The sequence below is a fragment of the Girardinichthys multiradiatus genome, chromosome 24 (genome assembly GCF_021462225.1).
Source record: "Girardinichthys multiradiatus isolate DD_20200921_A chromosome 24, DD_fGirMul_XY1, whole genome shotgun sequence".
In the NCBI taxonomy this organism is placed as follows: Eukaryota; Metazoa; Chordata; class Actinopteri; order Cyprinodontiformes; family Goodeidae; genus Girardinichthys; species Girardinichthys multiradiatus.
Genome location: NC_061816.1, coordinates 3,798,490 through 3,823,246, shown reverse-complemented (window position 1 = coordinate 3,823,246; position 24,757 = coordinate 3,798,490). Strand labels below are relative to the sequence as shown.

Genomic DNA, 24,757 nt, shown 5'->3' with positions numbered 1-24,757 from the left:
AATATTAACGTATGGGTAAAACTTATACAACTGTTGAATGAGCTACTTTCTTTGTGTTAGGATTTGGTAACTCGGATGTGGTACCACCATATTTCCCTGTTTGTCCATTAGCCGTGCGCCCCCTGGCACTTTTAAATGAAGGTTTGCACCACCATTTTAAGCGTTAATAATGTAGTTTAACCATGTGCTGAGGAAGAATTGTATAACATTGAAAATCAGTTGTCCAAATTGGTTGCTTTCTAATTTGAGAATTCATTCTTTAAAAAACATTTTATTAAAATAATGTGTAATGCCTGGTTCACACTGAAGGGTTTTCAAATGATCAGCTGATTTTCAAAACCGAAGACCCCATATGTGACAATACAAAATTGTAGGTATAACAGGTACGGTCCTACAACGTGTGATTCCAAGCACAACACACCACTAACGAACACATTTCACTCACAAGTATTCAGATTTCAGACTGGAAATTTCACAAACCCTCTTGAGATCAAACGTGAGTTCAGAGTAATTTCCTCACCTCACTTTCTGATTGGCTACACGTCACATTCAACAAGGCTGCATGCTTGTATGTCCTCAGGGAAATACCCCACAGAGTAGGAAATCTGGGCAAGACGATCCAACATGTGGAATATCTCCGATTTGAGATCGGAGCAGTCCTGACATCCTTCCGAGCAGACTAGATCACTCTTAACCCACCACACACGGCATGATTATCTCAAAACATTTTCTTGATAGCCAGCACGATGATCGGGCATGTCGGAAGATCGGGGTGAAAATCATCATAAAATCATGCCGTGTGAACCAGGATTTGTATTGTGACTGGTTGTTTAAACACATACCAGTTGTTTTCCTTAATTACTTTTAAAACTAATTTGATTCCTTAACGCCAGTGACTGTCCACTGTCTCTACATGCTCATCCAGGAGGAGTGACTGCCACAAATCTCTGACTCGATGCAATCTGCTGGGTTTCCTTAGACAGAAAAACTTTTTATCCAATTTGAATAAATAACTGAATCTGACTGCACTGTTAAATGATTAGGATTAATTGGAATGGATGTACCTGACTTTTGTGAAATGCCTTGAGATGACATGTGTTGTGAATTGGCGCTATATAAATAAACTGAATTGAATTGAATTAAAGGAGATAAAATCACCAAATAAAGTTGTAATTTTTGTGAGGGGGCATGGCTTAGTTGATACCATCAATCAACCATGCTAATAATATGTTAAGGAGACTTCACTGATGAATCACACATAATTAGGTGTGGATTCGATGATGTATGAGGTAGATAAAGCAGTTGTAAGAAAATTGTGAATATGATGAGGTGCTTAACAGGATCAGATTGGGGGGCAGATAAAACTGTTCTAAGAACGATATATATCGCTCTGATAAGATCAATATTGGATTATGGATCTGTAGTATATAAACTGGCTGCAAAAACAATGATTCATAAATTAGAGATAATTCAGAATCAAGTGAGATTATGTTGTGGGGCTATGAGAACCTCTCCAAATTTGGCTGTACAGGTGGAAATAAGAGAGCTCCCTTTGCATCTAAGATATAAACAAGTGTTGTGGAATTTCTTATCAAAGTGGAGAGAAGTTGACTCACAAGAAGAGAAAATCCGGACTTTGTCTTAATAAGTTTTATTCAAAGGCATTCAGCGTTTGAATGACTCTGTCACCAAGCAAGTCAGTTAAACAGAGCAACGAACAGAAATCACAAACAGTATTTATACTAAAAATGAGGGTGTTATCTCAACTTCAAGGAGTTTTAGAAATATGGCCCCTAGACCCTCCCCGGGTCAGAGTTAACAAAGTTATTTATGAGGCCACCCATCTACCTTCCCTTGAAATATACACTTCAGGAAGGGTTAACCATAAAACTCTCCAGCATTTGAATTTAGAGTCCATCTGCTCTAAAAAACAGAACACTAATCAAACACAGAGGTCAGAGGTGAGAGGTAGATGGAAGGTCACCTGTGAGTGATACAACACAGAAACAAATGAGAGAGGTGAAGGGAATATCAGAGCACTTTAAAAGAATTTTCCATTACACAAGTTATGATGAATTATTGGGCAAATTTGCAAGGACATAAGGCAGAAAGACATCCAACAGTTAAAACTTTACAGCTGTGATGGGAAAATCGAAGCGCAAAAGTAGATTGTTTTGCTTGGGCAGCAAACATGTGGTAATCAAATGGGATTACAAGGGAAGAGATATAGCATTGCTGTACCCTATTCAGTTACATCTTATTGGTTGTTTCCTGGCATTAATGTTGATCTAGATATCCATAAAGAAATGCAGATTTATAAAGATAAGAGGAATTGGATAGATATAGTACATCATAGATTTGAGAACACATACAGATCATTTTTTGTAATATATACAGATGGTTCTAAGGATTCAGCGTCAGGTAAAACAGGATTTGCATATTTTATTCCTGATCTAAACATATCATTGAAGCAAAGAACATCAGATCATTTAGCTGTCTTTACAGTTGAAATGATTGCAATTCTGATGGCGTTACAATGGGTAGAACAAAACAGAATAGAAAGACTTCTTATCTTCTCAGATTCACTGTCCTCCTTGATGTCGATTATGGGTTTCTCATCCAAAAGCCACATAGATTTAGTATATGAAATTTATGACATTTTATTTAGACTTACACAATTTCACTTAATAGTTAAGTTCATGTGGGTTCCTGCTCATAAAGAAATAGAAGGTAATGAAGTTGCAGATCGTTTAGCCAAACAGTCTTTAAATCAAGATAGAATTATGGAAATTGCATTTAGTAAATCTGAAATAAAATCTGTGTTTAAGAACAAAGAATGGCAGCAGCTTTGGGATGAGGGAACCAAAGGACAACATCTATTTCAAATACAAAAATCGGTAGGTAAAATGGAAGTAATTGGAGAATATCGAAAAGAACAGGCAGTCATAACAAGATTACGATTAGGACATACACGATTAAATAAAACTTTACATATCTTGGGTAAACATCCAACAGGCAGATGTGATTGTGGAATGGATTTGAAAACAGTAGAGCATGTTGTAATTCAGTGTGAAAAATATAGGATGAGTAGAGAAAAATTAAAGCAAGAATTGAGGAAGTATGATATAGAAGCAGTGAGAGTAAATACAGTACTAGCTAAACAGCAGCATCTGTCTTTCAGTTCAAAGTCGCTCATATTTTTATCATCAATCAAATTCATTATTAAACTAATGTAAAGGATTGTAGTGTGTAATTACCGTCTGCGACCACAGGAGAGCAGTATCAAGACCGAGTTTAGGGCTAAAATAATTAAAATCTTAATTTTTGTTTAGTGCAGTTGTGTAATATTTGCACTTTACTGAAAATGTTTTATTGTTTTTATAAATTAGATGTTTCTGCCCTGCGTAATGCCCTGATTGCAGCATTTATTTTTCAGTATAAAAAAATAATAATAATGTTTGTAGTTTTTTCAGGCCTTAATTATCAGAATTAACAATGGTTAATCTTTCTGGGATGATTTTTGCTGAAGTAAATTTAAAATGATTTTTTTCAATTTAGTTTTTATCAAAAGTAGTATAAATTATTATTATGTGTATCTCTATATGTGTCTCTATGATTATTAATGAATGTACATCTCTAATAACATACATGTATAAAATATGTAGATTGTTATTTACAGGGTTATATCAATAGATGTAATCAGAAAGTATTTAATGAAAAATATAAAGTTTAACCGTTTTGTTTCAATATAACTAGTCACTGCCCTCTGGTGGTGATGTGTTGTAACTACAGATATCCATCATATTTATTGTTCAACAGGATGGATTGTTTTTCTTTCTTTGTTATAATTTTAACGTTTATGAAGTGAGATAAAATCAGCTTAAATTAATGTTGTTAAACATGAATAAGATTCATTGCAGGGTTTAATTCAGTCTGAACAAAACTACATCCTGTTAATACAGAGTTTAACACAGCAGCTGATATGTAGTGATTATCTCTGGTTCTAATTTACTCTCAGAGCAATAATAGACAACAGCAGAAACCCTCTTCTCAGCCTTCTGGCTGGTTAGAAGAGTAGCTGCAGCAATAGTTGGAGTCTCTGCTCGCTGTACTCAAGAATGGAGCGGCTGAGAAGATCTTTTGTCATTAGAGCATTCAGACTTTTTTACTCTCTCTGATACAACAAATGTAATTTCCAATGTAAATATACAAATATATATAATACAGATAAATCCAGTTACCGGTGATTTATTTTGAAATAACTAACAGGAAATGCTAACTATATATATTACCTGTGTAACTTTACTTTGCTTGTAGTTACACACTGTGTCCACCAGAGGGTCTAACTGAGCAGCTAACTGGTTTCTAGCTCCTGATTGGCTGATGAAGCCATTGTTGATCTGTTGCTGCTTCTACTTTTATTTCCTAACTCCTCTTCCTCCTTTAGCATGAAATCAATGTTTTCTCAGTAAGTGTGAATTAGAAGCAGCTTTACAGTTTCCACTTGAAAGTTAGTAAAATATTTATGAAATGTTAAATTATCGAGACGTTTTTCACGACAACCGGAAGTAGCGTCTACTGGTGCTGGGTCACTTCTGTTTTTGCGGGTCTCAGACATAATAAGGAAAAATGGCTCTTATTTTCTCAACAAAGTTGCTGAATTTGCCAGCCTTTTCATTCGCTGATGCGGAGACAATCGCAGTGGTGAATTCATGAACAAATAAACTGGACAAGGGGTGTAAGTTCCTCCATGAAGAATATAGACAGCGGTTGGCACGTTGGATTGTGGAGATGATCTATGTGGCTTACTCCTTGCAGGGTTAGCCCCTGCAGGGCGGGGTGCGATGAGACTCCACTAGGAGCCTCTCCACGTCGTGGGCTGCCATGACCGGGGTGCCTCTGGAGGCCATTTGTGAAGCTGCTTCCTGGAAGGCGCCAAGCACCTTTGCCAGGTTTTACAGGGTGAACGTCGCCACGCCGCATCCCCTGCAGGGAATACTGGAGCACACGCCTTCTGAGTTCCACTGAGATGTTGCTGTGTTCCTTGGGGTCTCCGTGGGATCCCTCGGGACCCAGTTGGTATGCGTCATCCAGTGCTTGAAGCACCTCCTCTGGCGGTCAGTAGGGATAAAATAGAACGAAAGTTACGAATGTAACTACAGTTCTATGAATCCCGGATGATCGCCAGGGCGCTCGGTCCCTCGGTCTCCGTGTGCTCGCGAGAAGATTGTCGGGACTGGGCTCCCGGTGTCATGTGACTATATTGACTCACGTGAGCCACTGGTAGGTCACATGTGACCATGTTGCTATTAATTTCTCGACCTGCGCATGCGCAAGAATGATCATTCAGTGCTTGAAGCACCGCCTCTGGCGGTCATCCGGGATTCATAGAACCGTAGTTACATTCATAACTTTCATTCTACTGGGAGAACAACAGGCAAAACTTTGGACCTGAGTAGAACCTGCTGTTGCTTTCTTTCTTCAGCTTCTAGATCTTTGCAATCAAAATATCTTCAAAGCTGGATTCAAATCTAATTTTCTCACATGGAGACTCTAAAACAGATCATCCAGATTGGTTCAACACCAACATCTGATCTGAGTTTCAGCAGCAACTTACAAAACATCTCAGCATCAGCATCTGGAGAACAACATGCTAAATTCACCTAAACTGCTGAAATAAGTTCAACCAACCTTCAGAAACTCAACATCACAACTGAACACAAGTCTCTGAAGTCAGTCAAACATCTTCAAGCAGTTCAAGCCAGTTAGCATGTTCTCCTCCACATGCTAACACCAACATGTTGTGAAAGTTCTTCAGCAAACAGATCAAACTCCAAAGCTGAGCTAGAAGAACCTTGGATCTAAATGACCTCAGTTAGTGTTTCAATGCAACAAACTTTCATTTGAATCCAACATTTAAACCAATCTCATTGAGCTCATCCAGAAGTTGGAGAACCAAAGCAGCAGTTTTCAGGTCTCCTAACATCTAAACCTTCTCCAGTTCACTCACCATCTGAACTCCACATTCACAGTAACATTAATACAGTTACAGATTTAAAGTCACTGATTGATATCAAAGTGCAGTTACCCAAATGTTGGCTCCATGTGCTTCCTCCATCCAAACCAGCTCAGGTGAAAGGTCAGACTGTCAAACAGGAAGTGAAGGCTTCCACTTCCTTTTATAGGGCGGGGCCAGGCAGCCTCCACTAACAGGGTGGGGTGATGTACTTTGAAATCACTCCAGATGACAATCATCGTCTCTCTTGTGATCCACTAACAGGATGGTATTCTCTCTAGTTTCTTCAGGATGGTCCAAGCATCAGTTGGAGATAGATCTGGACTGCAGGCGTGTTTCTCAACAATAAACCAGAACAGGAACCCGAAGAGACCAAGAAAATGGAGGAACAGTCTCATCAGAAGTCATATTGTGAACTGATCTGGCTCATTAAAACATAGCAGATACTAACAGTGAGGAACTGAACAACCACCTGGGCAGTTAAAACAGCAGCTCCACTCACGTCATCATTTTTCATCACAAATCAGTTCCAGAAACCCTGAGCTTCACAGCCCACAGATCCTGAGGAGGCAGCCTGTTTATCTGGGACTAAAGTACAAAACTGTTCAGATCAAATGAAGAAAAACTACATTAGTGACACAAACAAGAAATATGACAGAAAAGATTGGAGATAGAAATGTTAAAACTTCTTCTGATGGTGATATTAAGAGCCAGGATCAAACATTTACTGGAAGAGACGTAAAGAACCAGTAAAGAACCAACTCCAGCAGCAGTCTTGGTATAGCACTGGAAACACATTGGAGGAAAACCCCTAAATGAAGCTTTAACTGGAAACAGAACCAAACCTTTGAATCCTGGAATAATCCCAGCTTCCATCTTTAAAGGACTGGAAGAGGACGAAGTTTACAAGGAATCTTTTCCAAGAGTTTCAGAAAGAAACCAACTGAATGTGAAAATGTTTCTGAGTGAAAGAGACAGACATGTAGAGACTGAACTATCTGTTCAACAGTGAGAGTGTTTCTCTGACAGGAGGAGACTCTTTAGACTCAACACAGAAACACTGAGGAACCAGAACCGATCCAGAATCCAGGATAAAGAGGTTCAGTGAATGTGGTGTTGAAGGTGTGGAGGTGGATCAGTGAGTCAGAGGAGACTCTGTAGAAGGACAGAATGCCAGCAGGACAGTCCACATACACTGCTACTCTGTTAGAGATGGAGGAGGAGGAGGAGGAGGAGGAGGGGGGGGGGAGGAGGATGTAACTATGTTATTGTGACAGTCATAGTAACCATCATCAGCGTATCTCAGACTCCAGGACTGATCATTAGATCCAAACAAACAGTCATTACTGTATCCTTTCCTCCTGATTCTTCTGTAACTCACTGATATAAAAACTCTTCCTCTCCACTCGACCTCCCAGTAACAGTGACCAGTCAGACCATCACTACACAACAACTGAGGATAGTAATCAAATCTGTCTGGATGATCAGGATATGACTGAAGCTCCTCCACACATGTCACCTTCCAGTTGTCTTCAGACAGTTGGAGGTAGCTGTTCACTGTGTTTGTGTCGATTGTGAGCTGACAGGAATCTGATGGAGAGAACAAACACAATCCAGCTGCAGTTATTGATCATTTATTGACACTTTGATGATGACTCCTGAATGAGTGATGGACAGTTTGAAGATGGTTGAATGTGAGCTGCTTTGTTGTCATGAATCAAATGAAAAACACACTTACACTTCCTCAGACCTGGTTTCAACCATCGGACTCCATCAGGCTCCCTGAAAGGAGGAGGAGGGTCAGACCATCAGTCTCTTTCAGCAGCAAACATGGACATTGTAATAGATCAGATCAGATTCCACTCTGACATGCTGCTGGAAGAACTGGATCTGGGTCATTTGGACTCAGTGACCTCCTGCATACGTTGTCTGGTCCATCGTGGGAGGAACCAGACTGATAGAGCAGAATCAACCAAGACAACATGACGCAGCCTGTACTGTCTGTCAGTTGCTAACAATGAACTATGCTGTATAAAGCTGCTCATGACTGAGGAACCTTGGCTCATGTCTGGGTCAGCCAAGCTGCAGTCAGCCGGGCCTCTGGACCCAATTCTCTTCATTTCCTACTTTTTACATTAAAGAGTCCAAATCAACCAAGCTGGCTTTTCCTGTCTCATTACTGAAGGTAACCATCCAGTCTGGTTCTTCATCTCCAGTTTGAAGAGCTCTCACATCATCAAGGTTTATTTAGTCCAACATCCACACTGAGACTGAAGCTGATTGATGATATGAGAGACAATCAAGCAGGTTCTTCAGCATCTATCAGCTCTGCTTCCTGGACAAGATGAGCTGCAGCAGCTTCATCTGCTCAAAGATCTTCATCAAAGAGTCCTGACCTGTCTGAGACTTGAACTATTAAAGTCCTCTGCTATGATAGGAGCAGCATCCAGGTGACTGTTCTGATCTTCACTGAGCTCATCATGTAGTGCAGTCAAAGCTAGATCTTAATCTGCCTGAGGTGGAATATAGACAGCTGTGTTAGTTACTGATGGAAACGTTCTGATCCAGAAGGATGGTCAGAGCAGATAAACTGATGGACAGATGCTCCAGATGTGCTAAATCAGAATGGGAAAGTCCTGATGTTCTCACCATCAAACCATCTGTTATTAGATATGACACACACTCCACCACCTGGTGATGTTCCTGCCTTTGTTGTTCTGTCCACCCAGTGCACAGTAAAACAATTGGACCGTATCATGGTGAGGTCCAGAACTACTGGGGTTCTCCATGTCTCAGAGAAACAGACAAGGTTAAAATCTCTGATGTTCTGCTGTAACTTTACTCTGGACACAGATGATCCAGTTTGATGTCCAGAAACTGGGGAACCAGCAACCATCATCCACTGGGAACTGAATCATGGTGTGTTTGTTCAATGGATCCGGTTCTGACTCCAGCAGATTCTCCTGTCTTTAATTTGTCACTATTTGTGTTCTCCTGCTTTGTTCTTTGAAGTGAGGTGTATCTCTGGAGGCCATCTTGAGTCTACAGACTCTCCAGGAATTGGTGAGTAGATGGTTCTATAAGGTCCAAAAGAGTCAATGTTCTGTAAGTAGTCAGAACTAAAGTGTTTGGTTAGAAAAGTGAACTTAAAGAGACGTTCCATAAAACCAGAGTCGGGTCAGAGGGACCAGGACAGCGTTTGATCTTGGTCCCACTTGATTCTAAATAAGACAATGAAACAGATGATGTACTAACTGCTGTCTGTTCCAGCTGAGAAACTAACGACTCAGAAGAATTTACCAGAAAATCATCAACTTAGCATTTAAACCATTTTAATTTATGAAACAGAGAATACTGTTCCTCATTAAAACCCAGAAGAACCAGTTTGATGAATCTTCACCTGAATATTTCCAGTGTACAGTCTGAACCAGACGGCAACTTCTCCCCTGAATATTGTAGGTTGTTGTTCTGCAGGTCAACTTCTCTCAGACAGCAGGACTGGGAGCTAAGAACTGATGACAGAACTTCACAAGTTCTCCCTGAGAGGTTACAGGATCTAAGTCTAAGAGACAAAATGAAACAAAAGACTTTAGACTTTAAATAAAACTGCACTACACCTTCAGTCCAGCAGATGGCTTTTACTATTTTTAAAAGATCTTTAGCTAATAACTTATTTTTTGCTTCAACTGATAAATGATAGAAGATGATGAGCAGCTTTAGAGTTACACAGTTAATTAAAACCTTCCATTAATCCTTAAGTTTTACTGGATCCATAAGTTGGAAAAGTTTAAATCATTAGTTTATGTTTAATTTCATACCAACCTGCACCAGGCCAGAGTTGTTGCTTTACAACCTCAATAACTACTAAACACTGATTAACACTTATTTTACTTTTATTATCATCAGACAAACTCTTGTCAGATATCTACAGCACAACAACAAAAATGTCTAGTAAAAATTTTATTTTTACTAGATGTAGTGTAATACACTAACAATGTTAAGTAGAAAGGTCATTATTACAATCTAAGGTGGAAAAAGGCCTACAATGCATTATATTTAAGGAAATGCTCAAAGTATGTAAGAGAAAAGGGTTATATATAACCTAGGGATTACAATAATAATATTTAACTAATATTGTTATTGGTTAAAAGCAGAGTAAAAAGCAGTAAATGTTTTTGGTGATCTTAATATTGCTGCAACCGCGATTTTAAGCTTTAAGCAATGTTGTCAAATCTTGCAAGAGAAACAAGCAACCAGCTCTATGAAAACAAGCTAAAAAAAAGCTCTAAAGGCAACCCACGACACAAAAAAGTCCACATCATGCAGCAGTAATAAGCAAACAAAGTGTCACAGATGTGGTTTTGTGCAGTATTATTGTCCAGAGTTCAGTAGTTTGTTTGACAGCTTGTGGATAAAAACTGTCTTTTAGTCTGATTGAAGATAATTTTATTTAAGGCTGATTTCAAAATAAAACTCAATAAATCTCAAAACGGGTGTACTGTGTGTTTCATTTTTGCAGTTATCTGGTTTAAAAACTATCCCACAAAGTATTGCGAAATAACGCAAAGACTATTGCGTGGGGACACAAAAAAGAAAAAAATCCCCCCTTGTCCCCTTGCGGGCTCCGTAGAAAGGCTTCATCAAGGGAAGATATTAAATAAATATGTTGTGAAATAGAAAAAAATTTAATGTACCATTAAATGTACAATTTATTTAATACATCATTAAATATTAAGTGTACCACTAATTACGTCATGTTGTCTTTAAAATTATACTTAATTATTCATTGGCACATTTAATTGCATAATAGTCCATTTCATGATCTAATGGTACATTTATTGTTTCTAATGATGTATTAAATAAATAAATGGTACCTTTAATTTAATGGCACATTTAATGTTACATTTCTTTCATGTTACATTTACTTCACTTATGGGACATTCACAACATTTATTTATTTCATGATGATTTTATTGTATTAATTGTGTCCAGTTTGACCCTCCATTCTTGATGCCTGTATAGGAGGTCATGTCAGAATTTGAATCAGGTGTTCTGGAGCAGACACACATCTAAAACCTGCAGGGAAGGGGTCCCTGAGGACCAGGGCTGTGAACCATTGAGGTACAGTTTCTAAATTATGAAGGTAATGCCTTTTTGCCCTTTTGTTCAACAAGTACAGTTCTCTTACTAGGTGCATTTTTCTTTCGTTCCAGCAACTTGAAACATAAAAGTGATGTCATTGTTCAAAGGAAACGATCACTTAATAAATAAGTAAAATACAACTAGGTACATTTTGTTTATTCAACTAAGATCCGTTTCCTTGTTTGATATTTTATTATTTCTTCATTATTATTCTTTTTACTTTAACTGGCCTTTACTACAGCTAAAACAGGGACCTAACTGGTCCTTTAAAGAAAGAAATTGCCAAAAGACTAAATGAAGAAAACAAAAATGGGAGTGGCACAGGAGTGGGAGTCGTTCTGAATGGGAGCGGGAGTCAATTTACCAGGAGTGGGACGGGACAGGATTTTTTTCGTTAAGCTGGCCTGGGATTGGGATGGGACAAGACATTTTTCTGTGGGAGCGGGATGGGACAGGAGAGAAAATCCACTCCCGTGTCACCCTCTACTCCACAGCCAGCTTTCATCTGTACCATGTGACCACAATCAGCCAATCACATGGGGCTGACTGCTAGCTAATAGCATTTAGCTATTCTACACATTTCTCAGTTACTGAGAGATGCCTGATGTGTTTCTGTAAAGGAAGAATAAAAAGAGAAAGTTCTGGAATATGACACCACCAACTGTGCTACATTATTTTAACAAAAGTCTTCAAAGTGAGAGCAAAAGAGCAGAGACTTGTGTCCCATGCAGGCTACTGTAGTGAACACTATGCATGGGGAATATGGACTTTACAATTTGTGACAATATTTTGTGGCATTTATTGTGATAACAATAAAAGTGATGATAAAAATATTCAAAAATCATTACAGTCCTAATGAAACTGTCACAGCAAGCCACAAGAGCCCGACAAGCACAAATACCGCTATAATAATTAAACATATTTATTTATTAAGGCAAAAGCAAACAGTAGCAACAAAATAATTTGTACCCAAGAAATTGTCTCAACCTTGTTTTATGCAGTCAGAACATGTTATGATTCTGGTCTGTTTCTCTGCACCGTCTCTGTCTGCCTGCTGATCATCGGCTGTGCTGAAGGATTTCAGAGGATTGTTTTCACCTGCTCCTCCCCGGCCAGCTCCCTATTCATGCCTCACCTGCTCCACCTGTTTACCTGGCTTTATAAGCTGCTCTCTGGCTGACAAACAGCGCCAGATTATTGAAAGCCTTATGTAGTAAATGTCCAGCGTTCTTCCTACCCTGTCTGCCTGATCTTGATCTTGTTTTTACCCCCTGGATTACTCTGCTCTGCTTCTCTGTCCAGCCACTAATAGACCTGTCTGCCCTCAGAGGTTCCTGATCCTGCTGCTGGTTTTCTGCCGAACGACAACGACAGATTTCAATGAACCTCTTAATATTCACCTGTTGTGTCCGGCTGAAATTTCAGGTTCTTTGTTCAATCTGTTACAGAACAAGTCATGATAAAATTTCAGTATTTATATCAAGGGAGGGACGTTAAACAAAAATCAGTTTGGTATGTTTTCAGTTTGCTTCAAATAAGACAAAAAGTTTTTTTTTTTTTTTTTCAATCAGCAGTAAATGAAGAACTTATTTTAATTTCTGAAATTAGATTTTCATCAGTCAGTCAGTCATTTTCTACCGCTTATTCCATAGTGGGTCGCAGGGGAGCTGGTGCCTATCTCCAGCAGTCTATGGGCGAGAGGCAGGGTACACACTGGACAGGTCGCCAGTCCATCGCAGGGCAACACACAAACAACCATGCACACACTCATTCATAGACCTAAGGGCAGCTTAGATTCACCAATTAACCTAACAGGCATGTTTTTGGACTGTGGGAGGAAGCCGGAGTACCCGGTGAGAACCCCCGCATGCACGGGGAGAACATGCAAACTCCATGCAGAAAGACCCATGGTTGGGAATCAAACCCAGGACCTTCTTGCTGCAAGGCAACAGTGCTACCAAATGCGCCACCATGCAGCCCATTATGTTCTAAAACTAAAAAAAGTAGAAAGTGTAGAATTGACTGGACACTTAGTTGGATTTGTTTCAATGAATAAAGTAGTATAAGCAGGCATAGTCAGTGGCTGGATAGATTATATATGATTAGAACCACTTGGAAATGGGTTTGACATTTCTGATGACTGGGCCCATATTTGAGAATTAAATGGTTTAAATCACTTCAGAGTTTTGCTATTTTAACAGCCCAGAATCCCAACTGTACCTGAATGCAGCATGAACAGATGTTGGTAAAATTGTCAATGACAGAGATTCCTCCAACTTGTATTTCATGAGATGTACAGAGTTTGGGCTGATTGGATGCTACAGGGAGCCATTTGGACCTCAGCTGATTTTTCTCCAGAACCAGTGATGTTTACATTCAGCTTGATGTTTAAGGAGAGGAATTCAGTTCAGTGCAGAGCAGCTATGAACCTTATTGCTGTTGAAATAGGTAGACTGACAAAGTTCTAATTCAGTCCTTTTTCCACTGTAGCTGCAGGAAAAACCTTAAAGGGGACAGAACTCTGCCACAAATAGCAGAGTTTAGTTATAACTGGCAGTTCTCAATCTTTTGTTTTGGTGTCACTTTTTAAAGTTACCCTACAGAACATTGCATTGAACACTTAGTTCTGCACATAAACATTCTGCATGTTTTCAGGTAGAAAAAAAAGTTTTGTTGGAATCAGAAACTAATTGATGTTCAGAGTAATTAAGTCATTAATGCTGTTCTGACCTGAGAGTTTCCAGTATACAGTTTGGACTATTCAGTCCAGAAGACAACAACTCCACTCCAGAATCCTGCAGCTTGTTGTTACTCAGGTCCATCTCTCTCAGATTAGAGGACTGGGAGCTGAGAACTGAGGCCAGAACTTCACAGCTTCTCTCTGAGAGGTTACAGTTCTTCAATCTGTAGAGACAGAGATCAAAATGAATAAGAATAATTCTGATGGAATAAAACTAAATAAAAACATCTTATAGTATTAAACAAGACAGATGAAATTGCTTCATGAAATAAGAACTCAGAAACTCTAAAGCAATGCAATCCATGTCAGAACCCTGAAACAGAACAAAATGTGATCTAGACAAATTTATATGTTCTGTGACCCACTTAAACTTTGAATTATGTTTTAATCTGTACAGATTGAGCTGCAAACATGGCCTGTTGTTGTTTTAGTGAAAATATCCTGCAGCTATTTGCAAATTGTGGAAAACTAAATGATGTTTCCACATAACACTATTCCAGATTGGACCACATGTTCTGATCCATATTTACTCCTCCTTCAAACACTGTGGGACGAGCAGTAAAATAAAAATCATGATGGAAATAGAAGGAAAGTTATTACTAAAGAGAAGAACATTAAGAGAACTGAACAGCAACCAGAAATCTGATTATTAATTATCAGAACCAAGCTGCAATATTCTGTTATTTTAAATTTTAGTCACTATTTTCAGGAAAAATGTTGCCTCTGGAGCAGGAAGTTGTGCTGTGACCTTTAACCCCAGCAGTTCTATGATAATGTCAGCCTGTTTCACCATTGAGGAACCTATGGATCCAAACTGGACCATTTTGGATTATTTTAGTTTTTTAATCTTAGTTTAAAGGCTGATTATATAAAACACTGGAAGATATTGAATATTTCATGTTTTTCACTTTGAAATAAATCAGAGGTTTTAATGACAAACCATAGAAAAAGTGTTTAAAACAGTGTTGGGGTCTAAAAAAGTTTGACATAATTTATGTTAAAAGTTAAAAAGAAATAACTAAATTTAACCACTTTTATTCCACTTTTATGAGAGGAACCATTTTGGTACCAGATTCTAAGTGTCAGTCGGGTCTTGTGGGATAAAAATGTTAAATAGTTTCTAAAGCAACTTGACAAATTTTTATTTTAATTAAACACATTTTGAGAGAACTGACAGTCAAACATGAACTTTTATACTTTCTAATAAATCCTTAGTTGTTGAGCAGAACACCCAGGATAATAGTCACTCTTTCCTGGTTTTAGCTCCTGGTGTCAAAACCCAAATTCTGTCAGAACTTACAGAACTTTGTTTGAAGCTTTGACCACTGGCAGCAACCTGAGAAGAGCCTCCTCTGAAGCAGAGTATTTCTCCAGGTCAAACACATCCAGATCTTCTCCTGATGACAGTAAGATGAAGACCAGAGCTAGACCAGAGCTGACCACTGAGCAGGAGACAGTTTATCTGTGGAGAGACTTCCTGAACTCAGAGACTGTTGGATCTCCTGAACCAGAGAACGATCATTCAGTTCATTCAGACAGTGGAACAGGTTGATGCTTTTCTCTGCAGACAGATTCTCATTGATCTTCTCCTTGATGTACTGAACTGTTCCCTCATTGGTCTGTGAGCTACTTCCTGTCTTTGTCAGCAGACCTTGCACGAGAGTCTGATTGGTCTCCACTGAAAGACCAAGGAGGAAGCGGAGGAACAAGTCCAGGTGTCCATTTGAACTCGATAATGCCACATTCACAGCATTCTGATGGAAACTTGTTAGATTTTGCTCGTAAAATAATTTCAACCAAGACAGAATGTGGTTAGACGAATAAATGTTTTTTTGGTATTCCATCAGATTGACACCAGAGTTGACGAAGGTCCGATGGGCATGAAGAGCAGCCAGAAACTCCTGAACACTCAGATGGACGAAGCAGAACACCTTGTTCTGGTACAGCCTTCTCTCCTCTCTAAAGATCTGTGTGAACACTCCTGAGTACACTGAGGCTGCTCTGATATCGATGCCACACTCTGTCAGGTCTGATTCATAGAAGATCAGGTTTCCTTTCTTCAGCTGATCAAAAGCCAGTTTTCCCAGAGACTTAATCATCTTCCTGCTCTCTGGACTCCAGTGTGGATCTGTCTCAGATCCTCCATCATACTTGACCTTCTTCACTTTGGTCTGAACCACCAGGAAGTGGATGAACATCTCAATCAGGGTGTTGGGCAGCTCTCCTCCCTCTCTGGTCTTCAACACATCCTCCAGAACCGTAGCAGTGATCCAGCAGAAGACTGGGATGTGGCACATGATGTGGAGGCTTCTTGATGTCTTCATGTGGGAGATGATCCTGCTGGCCTGCTCCTCATCTCTAAATCTCTTCCTGAAGTACTCCTCCTTCTGGGGGTCAGTGAACCCTCTGACCTCTGTCACCATGCCAACACACTCAGGAGGGATCTGATTGGCTGCTGCAGGTCGTGTGGTTATCCAGAGGAGAGCAGAGGGAAGCAGTTTCCCCCTGATGAGGTTTGTCAGCAGAACATCCACTGAGGTGGATTCTGTAACATCAGTCAGGATCTCCTTGTTGTGGAAGTCCAGAGGAAGTCGACTCTCATCCAGACCATCAAAGATGAACAGAACCTGGAAGTGTTCAAAGCTGCAGATTTCTTTGGTTTCAGTAAAGAAGTGATGAACAAGGTCCACCAAGCTGAACTTTTTCTCTTTCAGCACATTCAGCTCTCTGAAGGTGAATGGAAATATGAACTGGATGTTCTGGTGGGCTTTGTCTTCAGCCCAGTCCAGAGTGAACTTCTGGGTTAAGACTGTTTTCCCAATGCCAGCCACTCCCTTTGTCATCACTGTTCTGATTGGTTGATCTCTTCCAGGTGGGACTTTAAAGATGTCTTCTTGTCTGATGGTTGTTTCTGGTCTGTGTGGTTTCCTGGATGCTGTTTCAATCTGTCTGACCTCATGTTCATCATTGACCTCTCCAGTCCCTCCCTCTGTGATGTAGAGCTCTGTGTAGATCTGGTTCAGAAGGGTTGGACTTCCTGCTTTAGCGATCCCCTCAAACACACACTGGAACCTCTTCTTCAGACCAGATTTAAGTTGATGTTGACAAATGGATGCAACATGTTCTGTATTGAGACAGAAGTTAAACACATTTTAAATTAATATTGAAAAGGATATTAATTATGTAATTCTGCATCCATAATATATCACTAAGCACATGATTGTATCTCCAGCTTTAATCTGTAGAGAAATCCTCTTACTGCTCTGCAGACGTTCAGCCAGCTCCTCCTGCTTCATCTTCTTCAGGAAGTTCAGTGTGATCTTCACAAAAGCCTCTCTGCCTCTCCTCCTCTGCTCTTCATCCTCACCTTCAAACACCTCCTCATCCTCCCACTGACTCTCTAAACTTTCTGGGTAATCTGGACTCAGAACCTTCTGGATCTTCTTCAGCTCGTTCTTCACAAAAGTAACAATGTTGTCCTCCAGCAGCTGGAACAGAACAATATATGAAGGACACATCAGACTGAGATCATGGAGCCAAACATCAGGTCCATGTTGGACAGACTGACAGTCCTCTGGTCTACAAGGTGCAGCATGGAGATGACTGTGAACAGAACCGATAGAGAAGTAGTACATGTACAGACCATAAATATGGAGTCCAGCTGTGTTTGATGCTGCTGGGCAGACGGACCACTGGGAACCTCTGAGTTCTGCTGGTCCACTCTGTGGAGGAACCAGGATACAATTATGCATTTTAATTATTATTATAATTATGACACTAATTCAATTAGATATAATAGGTTTAACAATACATACAATAGTTTAACTGAAATATCAAATATAAACAGAAGATATAAATAAAACATTAAAAACAAGAAAATACATTCAGTGATTTTTCTATTGTCCTTAAAATGTGTTTCAAATCCTTCAGTTACATTAAGCTGCACAGCTCCAGCTCCTGTTGTAGTTTGTTAGAAAATGAGTTTTTCCCAACCTTTAGCATCCCTAACCCTACTGAAGGAACAGTAAATCTAATACAAGTCTGTGATCAGAGGCTGCAGCTGCTTTGTTTCAATGACTGACAGTAAGCTGGAGACACAGTTATTAAGCCAATAACTGATCTGGAAATGAAAATATTCCAGTGCAACAGTCTGTGTGAGAACAATGAAGGCAAGTTAATCAGACAGAACAAAGTCCAAAGGTAGGTAAGAGGTTTACATCCTGAGATGAATCTGTGTGCTTCATGATGAACATCGTCCAACATCTGCAGAGATCTAACAGGAGGATTCATGTCCAGAAATAATGTTGCTGTGAGGTAAGAAGGTGGCTGCAACAAGTCGTTTCTTTGCTTTAAATGACAATATTATAGAACTCGACTTTAGTAAATAATGTTCAGGTGTTTTTACTGGTGAATTATTTTGTTTTTGCTCCATATCTTCACCACCAGTAAAAATCTTGCTTTAAACATTTGTGCATTTCTAATTATTTACAGTCTCACACTTAAACCTACGAGTTAAATATGATCAGATAAAAAGGGTTGGTTGTTAATTTGGTCATTTATCTTGTATTATCTGCCCTCCTTTAGTTCTTCATTTTAAAAGTCGTCTGATTCAACATATGAATTAAAACTGAGGGAGAAAAACATCAGAAGCACAAATTCAGGAACAAAACAATCCACTAGAGTCTGAACTGGGAACACACTTATTTTGTCATTGATTATTTCTTTAAAATGGTGAACCTGAATTATGTCTTCAGCTGGAATCAGCCTGACCCCTACTGGACCAACAGGTGAACTACAGACACTTAGAAACACCTACAACAATGTTTACCCTGAACTCACTGGAGACTGAATTTGTGGAAAAGCTTCCAGCAAAAACAAACAGTTTCATAAATGGAAATAAAAATGTGGAAAAATGTGGAATCAAAACATTTCAAACTGAATCAGTTCAGTTTCATACAGTTAAAACATTTAGACAGAGCTCACCTCTTTGCTGCTGAACATTGATCTGATTTAAAATCAATAACACGACCAAATGAATCATCGCTCTTTAAGGACACACAGCTGGGTTCTGGTTCTGGTTCTGGTTTGAGGGTCTGTTGGATCCTGAAGGAAAAACACTGAATTCAAACTTAGTCTAATAATGTATTTAAAGTTAAACCCTGAAGCTCAGAACTCTAAAGTGTCTCACAGTGGCTCTTGTTTGAAGAGGATCCAAATATTCCTGGTTTCACTGTAAACCGTATATTAATGATGGATTAATAATTAGCTCTGATGATCATTAATAAGGGATGATGGTTTGGTTTGGTAGCAGGAACTGAACAATAATCAGAATGTTTTTCTGTAGAACAGTGTTTGATGTGTTCTGATCTTCTATCCTGACAAACTTTCTTCCTTTGGATCAGAGTCAGAACTGCTGATGGAGAAACAAGTTCATTTATCTTCTTGTCGTTTGTTTTACTTGTTCTAGTCTTAAACTGATGATGGAACCCCTTTAGAGCAGCAGCTTTATTCTCAGCTCATCATTTCTGAGCTTCTGGAAAGCTTTTTATGGTCATACAGGCCATGGTGGTGCATTCAAGGACCTTTCATAAATCAAGTAATCCACACTAAATGTCCTCTAAAACATTGATCTTGTTCTCATCATCAGACTTCATCACAGCAGCACGTAGATGATCTTGTATTGTTGATGACATTTAGTGGCTGCTGAAGGAGACTGTGGAGCAGTTTGCTGATAATAAGACTGATGATCATTTTGAATGAACACAAATGTACTTTAGAAGTTGTTGATTTCACTGATGTTTGCAGATAACAGTGAGAGATCATGTTTTCCATCAGATTTAGTTTGGATTATTTAGTTGACATCTAATCCTTGAATCAGCATCATGACTTGCCTACATGTGCAGTCACCTTAAGCTCTGCAGAAGCACCAACTCTGATGAACTAATGTGACACAAGGTGATACAGAATGATTCAACTGGATGGAAGAACAACTGATTTTAGCTCCAATATCATCTAACAAGATCATTTCATATCATCACAATAATACAATGGTTTGATTATTTCCATGATTTAGCATCCATCACACACTGCTTCACATGTGAACACAGACATGTGTGAGAAAGAGTTGTTTTCTCATTAATATGTTGGAATGAAGTTAGTTTCAACTAATTAGTTTGAACATTTAGAAACAGCTCACCTGTTTGCAGCTGAACGTTGAGCTGATTTAAATTTAATAGGTTTACCCATTGACCTGTTGCTCTTCAAGGACACACAGCTGGGTTCAGGTCCAGGTTCTGGTTCTGATCGTTTCCTGTGAATAAAGATGGTTTGGTGATGTGAGAGCTGAGCTCTGACATGGAGAAGAGTCCTGGACAGTTAGAGATGGTGATCTGACCTCTGAACTTTGCTCTGGTCCTCATGTTCTCCACACAGAGTGGTTTTAGAGGGAGGGACTCTGTCCTCTCTGTCCTCACACTGAACCATGCTGCTCAGTTCACATCAGCTCACACACATGGAGCTGCAGCCAAGAACACACATGATGAAGATACATTTTCATTCACTGACACACACCTGTAGCTACAAATGAACAGTCTTTTTCTTCTTGTTGTTGTTTTATTTTTTTTGGTGGTTGGTAAATAACTGAGGTGTGCATTACAGCCACCGACTGGTATGTTGTGTGGATCTTCATGGTTTTAAATTTTCTTATTTACTATTACAGTAATCAAATTCTATTTATTAATTTAGTTTTTTATTCAGTATTTTATTGCTAACTGTTTCCTTCGTGGATCTAATGGCATCTCTTCCATCTCTACCTGAAGTTCTGCTATTGGACCGGTTCTGATTGCTCCTGTACTAATTCTTAAAGCTTGATGTTGCATATTGTCTAATTTAATAAGATGTGTGTTTGCTGCTGATCCATAAATTAGACTTCCATAATCAATATTTGAGCTATTTAATCCTGTATAAATACCAGCCAAACATCTCATAATGTTTAATATTTTTTCTGTATTTATCTATGACTTTCTTTATATGTACTTTCCATATTATTTTTTCTTTTAATACTTGTTCTAAAACTTGATTGTATAATTTTAGTATTATATTTTCTCTTTTTATTTTCTGTGTAAACACCATTACTTTTGTTTTTTCCACTGAGAATTTAAATCCCCATTGATTTGCCCATTGTTCTAATTTAATAATCTCATTCTGTATTTTCTTTTCAATAAGTTTGATATTACGACCTCTTTTACATATAACTCCATCATCTGCAAATAGTGAGCAACCAACTTCTTTACCAATATTTTTAAATACATCATTTATCATCATTATAGGAATCAATTTTGGACTTATAATACTTCATAGAGGAGTAATATTTTCTGCTATATATTTATCGGACAATTCTTGACCAATTCTTACTTGTATTTTTCTATTTGATAAAAAATCTTTAATCCAGTTAAAAATTTTCCATTAATACCCATTTTACTTAATTTAATTAATAATCCTTCAACCCACATCATGTCATAAGCTTTTTCTATGTCGAAAAATACAGCTACTACATTTTCTTTATTTGTGCTCTCCTAATTTCATATTCTAAACATAATGCCGAGTAATTTGTGATTCTCCCTTTTCGAAAACCATTTTGATATCTAGATATATACCCATTAATATTTAAATAATATGTTAATCTATTATTAGTCATTTTTTCCATTATTTTACATATATTTGATGTTAATGCTACCAGTCTATAATTTTCTGGTCTTTTCCTGGTTTAACTATTGGAATAATTATTGCTTCCTTGCAGCTCTGTGGCAGCTCTCCCTCCTCCCAGACTTTATTATATAATTATAATATTTTCTCATTGAGATGTTCTTTCATTGCAGAGTAAATTTGATCTTTTCCAGATGATGTATTTTTTGTTTTCCTGGTTACAAAGTTCAATTCTCCTTTTGTAAATGGCTTATTTATTAAATGATTTGTTTCTACATTATTTCATATTAAGTCTTTATATTTCATCTTTGTGATTTTCCTGCCCTTCCTTCCCTCTTCACTAATATTACTTGAACTATGAATTTTACTAAATGTTTTAGCTAATATTTCAGCCTCTTCTTTATCTTCCGTTATAGTTGTATAATCTAGTTTTAATATAGGATATCCATATTATTTTTTATCTCCATTGATTCTTTTAATTGTTTTCCAAATTTGATCAATTTTTGTTTCTCTTCCTACGATATTACAAAGGTTTCTCCAATATTCTCTTTTTGCATTCTTAATGATCTTTCTCACATTTGCTGCTTTCTTTTGTGCTCAATGAGATTCTGATGAAACTGGTTTACTTTTTAGTACTTTAAATGCTTCATTTCATAGTTTTATTACTTCATTACATTCTTTTGTCCACCATGGCACAATTTTTTTATCGTTCTTTCTTCTTCCTTATTTTATTGATTCTTCTGCAGCCTGTAAGATTTTTTTTACAGATATTTATATCTAAACTATTTAGATCTATTAACACATCTATTTCTTCCAATTTATTTTTACTTAAATATTTTAATTTTTCCCAATCAGCCTTATTAAAGTTCCATCTTTTATATAATCCTGTATTCCTGTTATTTCTTAATATTCCTGTTAGGATTTTAATGGGGTAATGATCACTACCTACTGTTGTATCTTTGTCAATGTCTCACTCACAGTTATTAGCTAAACAATTTGATATAAATGTTAAATCAATCACAGACTCTGTACCCGTTCTTACATTAATTCTTGTTCCTCTTCCATCATTTATACAAACCAAATTTCTCATTTCTAATATTTCTTCAATAACTTGTCCATTTTATCATTACATTTCCCCGTAATTAAAAATAGCATTAAAATCTCCACATCTTTCCTTCTAAATACACCACTAACTTATACATTGAGTAATAATGTTTTACACCGATTATAAAAATGTATTTTCTTACATTTTTCTTTTTTCCAAAACTTTCAACTACTATGTATTCCACTTCTGTAAACTTTCCTAATATCTGATATTGTATTCATTCTTTTATAAATATTCTACATCCTCCTCGTCTATCCCTTCTGATACTATTGTACCTTTAAACACAAAATCTAGGTTCGGCTTTAACCACGTCTCCTGTAGACATATAATTTCTGGTTTTTCATCAATTCCATCTATATACCATTTAAATCCCTGTCCACTAGCGATTAAGCAATTTATCTTCTATAATCTTCCTCTCTGTCACCGTTTTCTTGCACGTCTTCAACTTGTAAAGCCTTTCTTCTTTGTTCTTCGGTTTTACACGTCACCGGTAAATTTCCGTCTCTCAATACCTTCACCATGTCAACATCTCCTACCTTTTTTTATTTCTCTAGATAATGTGATGTTGCTCAGGTTCTCATTTCTTCATCTTTTCTTAGTTTTAATATTATTTTACATTCTTCCCTTCCAATTTTCCTCCTAACTTCTCTCTCTTCTTCAGAACTGTTTTCTTCCAGCTCTCTTTTACTTCTCTGGCTGTCTAATATCTTTCCTTCTTCTGCTTTACGTCTTCCCCGTCCTCTTCCTCTTCCACTACTTACTGGAATCCAGTCATTAAAGTCCATATTGTCCTCTTGTGTGTCCATTCTGAACCATTCACATACCAGTTTATGCCTCTTACCACCACTTCCAAAAACAATCTTTCAGCATCGATCTGCTCAATAAACTCAACAACAATTTTCCAAATCCATCAAAAATATGATTTGATTCTCGCTCCAAACACAGCGACCCGCCTTCAGGACTCCAAATGAACAGTCTAGGTAGTTGTTGTTCCTCTATTCCAGAAACAAAGATTGTGACACTAAACCATATTTAACATTAATAATAGAAAGAACAGATTGTTGGACGTTTGTTAGAGATGAAAAGATTGTTTCAATGAATGAAATTATTGCAGTTTGACTGTAAAGTGAAGGAGCTGCAGACTGAAACACTGCATGATGTGAAGATATTGATCAGTCAAACTTATTCTGCTGCAGCTCCACAAAATGAAGCAGAACAAACTCTGAACATCTGGACCTGCTGGATTTCTCAGTCATCAAACTATACAGATGGATTATATGTTCCATTAAAGCTTCACACCATTTAATAACATGAAACATTTTAACAACGTTGATGTCATCTTATTTTGAAAGGATTGACAGGAAGCAGCTGTTCTGTGACTTTAAAGGTGAAAATTAAAGTTTGATTTAATGACCTGAAAACGAAGCTGTTAGTTTAGTGAAAAACTAACATCAGCTGCTCATCGTGTTGACTGTTTCAGACAATAATCTAATAATCCTGTAGATGTTCCTTCATATACAGTAAAACTAAAACTTGGTTCTGAAATTAGAGGAGAACATGTTCTCCAAACACCAGAGAGCAGAAACACACTGTTAAATGATTAAAGTTCAAATCAACTTTAACTATGAAACAAAGTAAACTTACGGTTTCTTTAAGCAAGACAGAGAACAGAAGAAGATTTGAACAAAACAGACTCTGAGGCAGCAGAGCAGAAGGAATTCAACAACTAACCCCTTTTGTGGAAAACAAAAATAGATTTCCTGTTAACATATTTAAACAGAAGAAATAAAATCCTAATATGGTCAGTGAGTCATTTTCTTTACCACTTATTCCATAGTGGGTCACGGGGGAGCTGGTGTCTATCTCCAGCAGTCTATGGGTGAGAGGCAGGGTTCACCCTGGACAGGTTGCCAATCCATCGCAGGGCAACACAGAGATATACAGGACAAACAACCACACACTCATTCACACCCCTAAGGGCAATTTAGAAAGACCAATTAACCTAACCGTCATGTTTCTGGACTGTGGGAAGAAGCTGGAGTACCTGGTG

General features: G+C 38.0%; 2 protein-coding genes across 2 annotated transcripts; both read right to left on the bottom strand.

The window, feature by feature from the left end:
- Nucleotides 1-6,400: 6,400 nt before the first annotated feature.
- LOC124861489 (stonustoxin subunit alpha-like) lies at nucleotides 6,401-15,319 on the bottom strand. Its single transcript, XM_047355285.1, has 5 exons — nucleotides 15,199-15,319; nucleotides 13,889-14,062; nucleotides 9,417-9,578; nucleotides 7,755-7,798; nucleotides 6,401-7,606 (listed from the first exon to the last, which is right to left on the bottom strand). Exons 2-5 carry the CDS (start codon nucleotides 13,978-13,980, stop codon nucleotides 7,215-7,217), a joined length of 690 nt encoding a protein of 229 aa, XP_047211241.1. The 5' UTR covers nucleotides 13,981-14,062; nucleotides 15,199-15,319; the 3' UTR covers nucleotides 6,401-7,214.
- Nucleotides 15,320-15,322: 3 nt separating this feature from the next.
- LOC124861155 (protein NLRC3-like) lies at nucleotides 15,323-24,419 on the bottom strand. Its single transcript, XM_047354676.1, has 7 exons — nucleotides 24,352-24,419; nucleotides 20,293-20,415; nucleotides 20,095-20,208; nucleotides 18,882-19,001; nucleotides 17,542-17,620; nucleotides 17,158-17,386; nucleotides 15,323-17,022 (listed from the first exon to the last, which is right to left on the bottom strand). Exons 2-7 carry the CDS (start codon nucleotides 20,379-20,381, stop codon nucleotides 15,323-15,325), a joined length of 2,331 nt encoding a protein of 776 aa, XP_047210632.1. The 5' UTR covers nucleotides 20,382-20,415; nucleotides 24,352-24,419.
- Nucleotides 24,420-24,757: the final 338 nt, after the last annotated feature.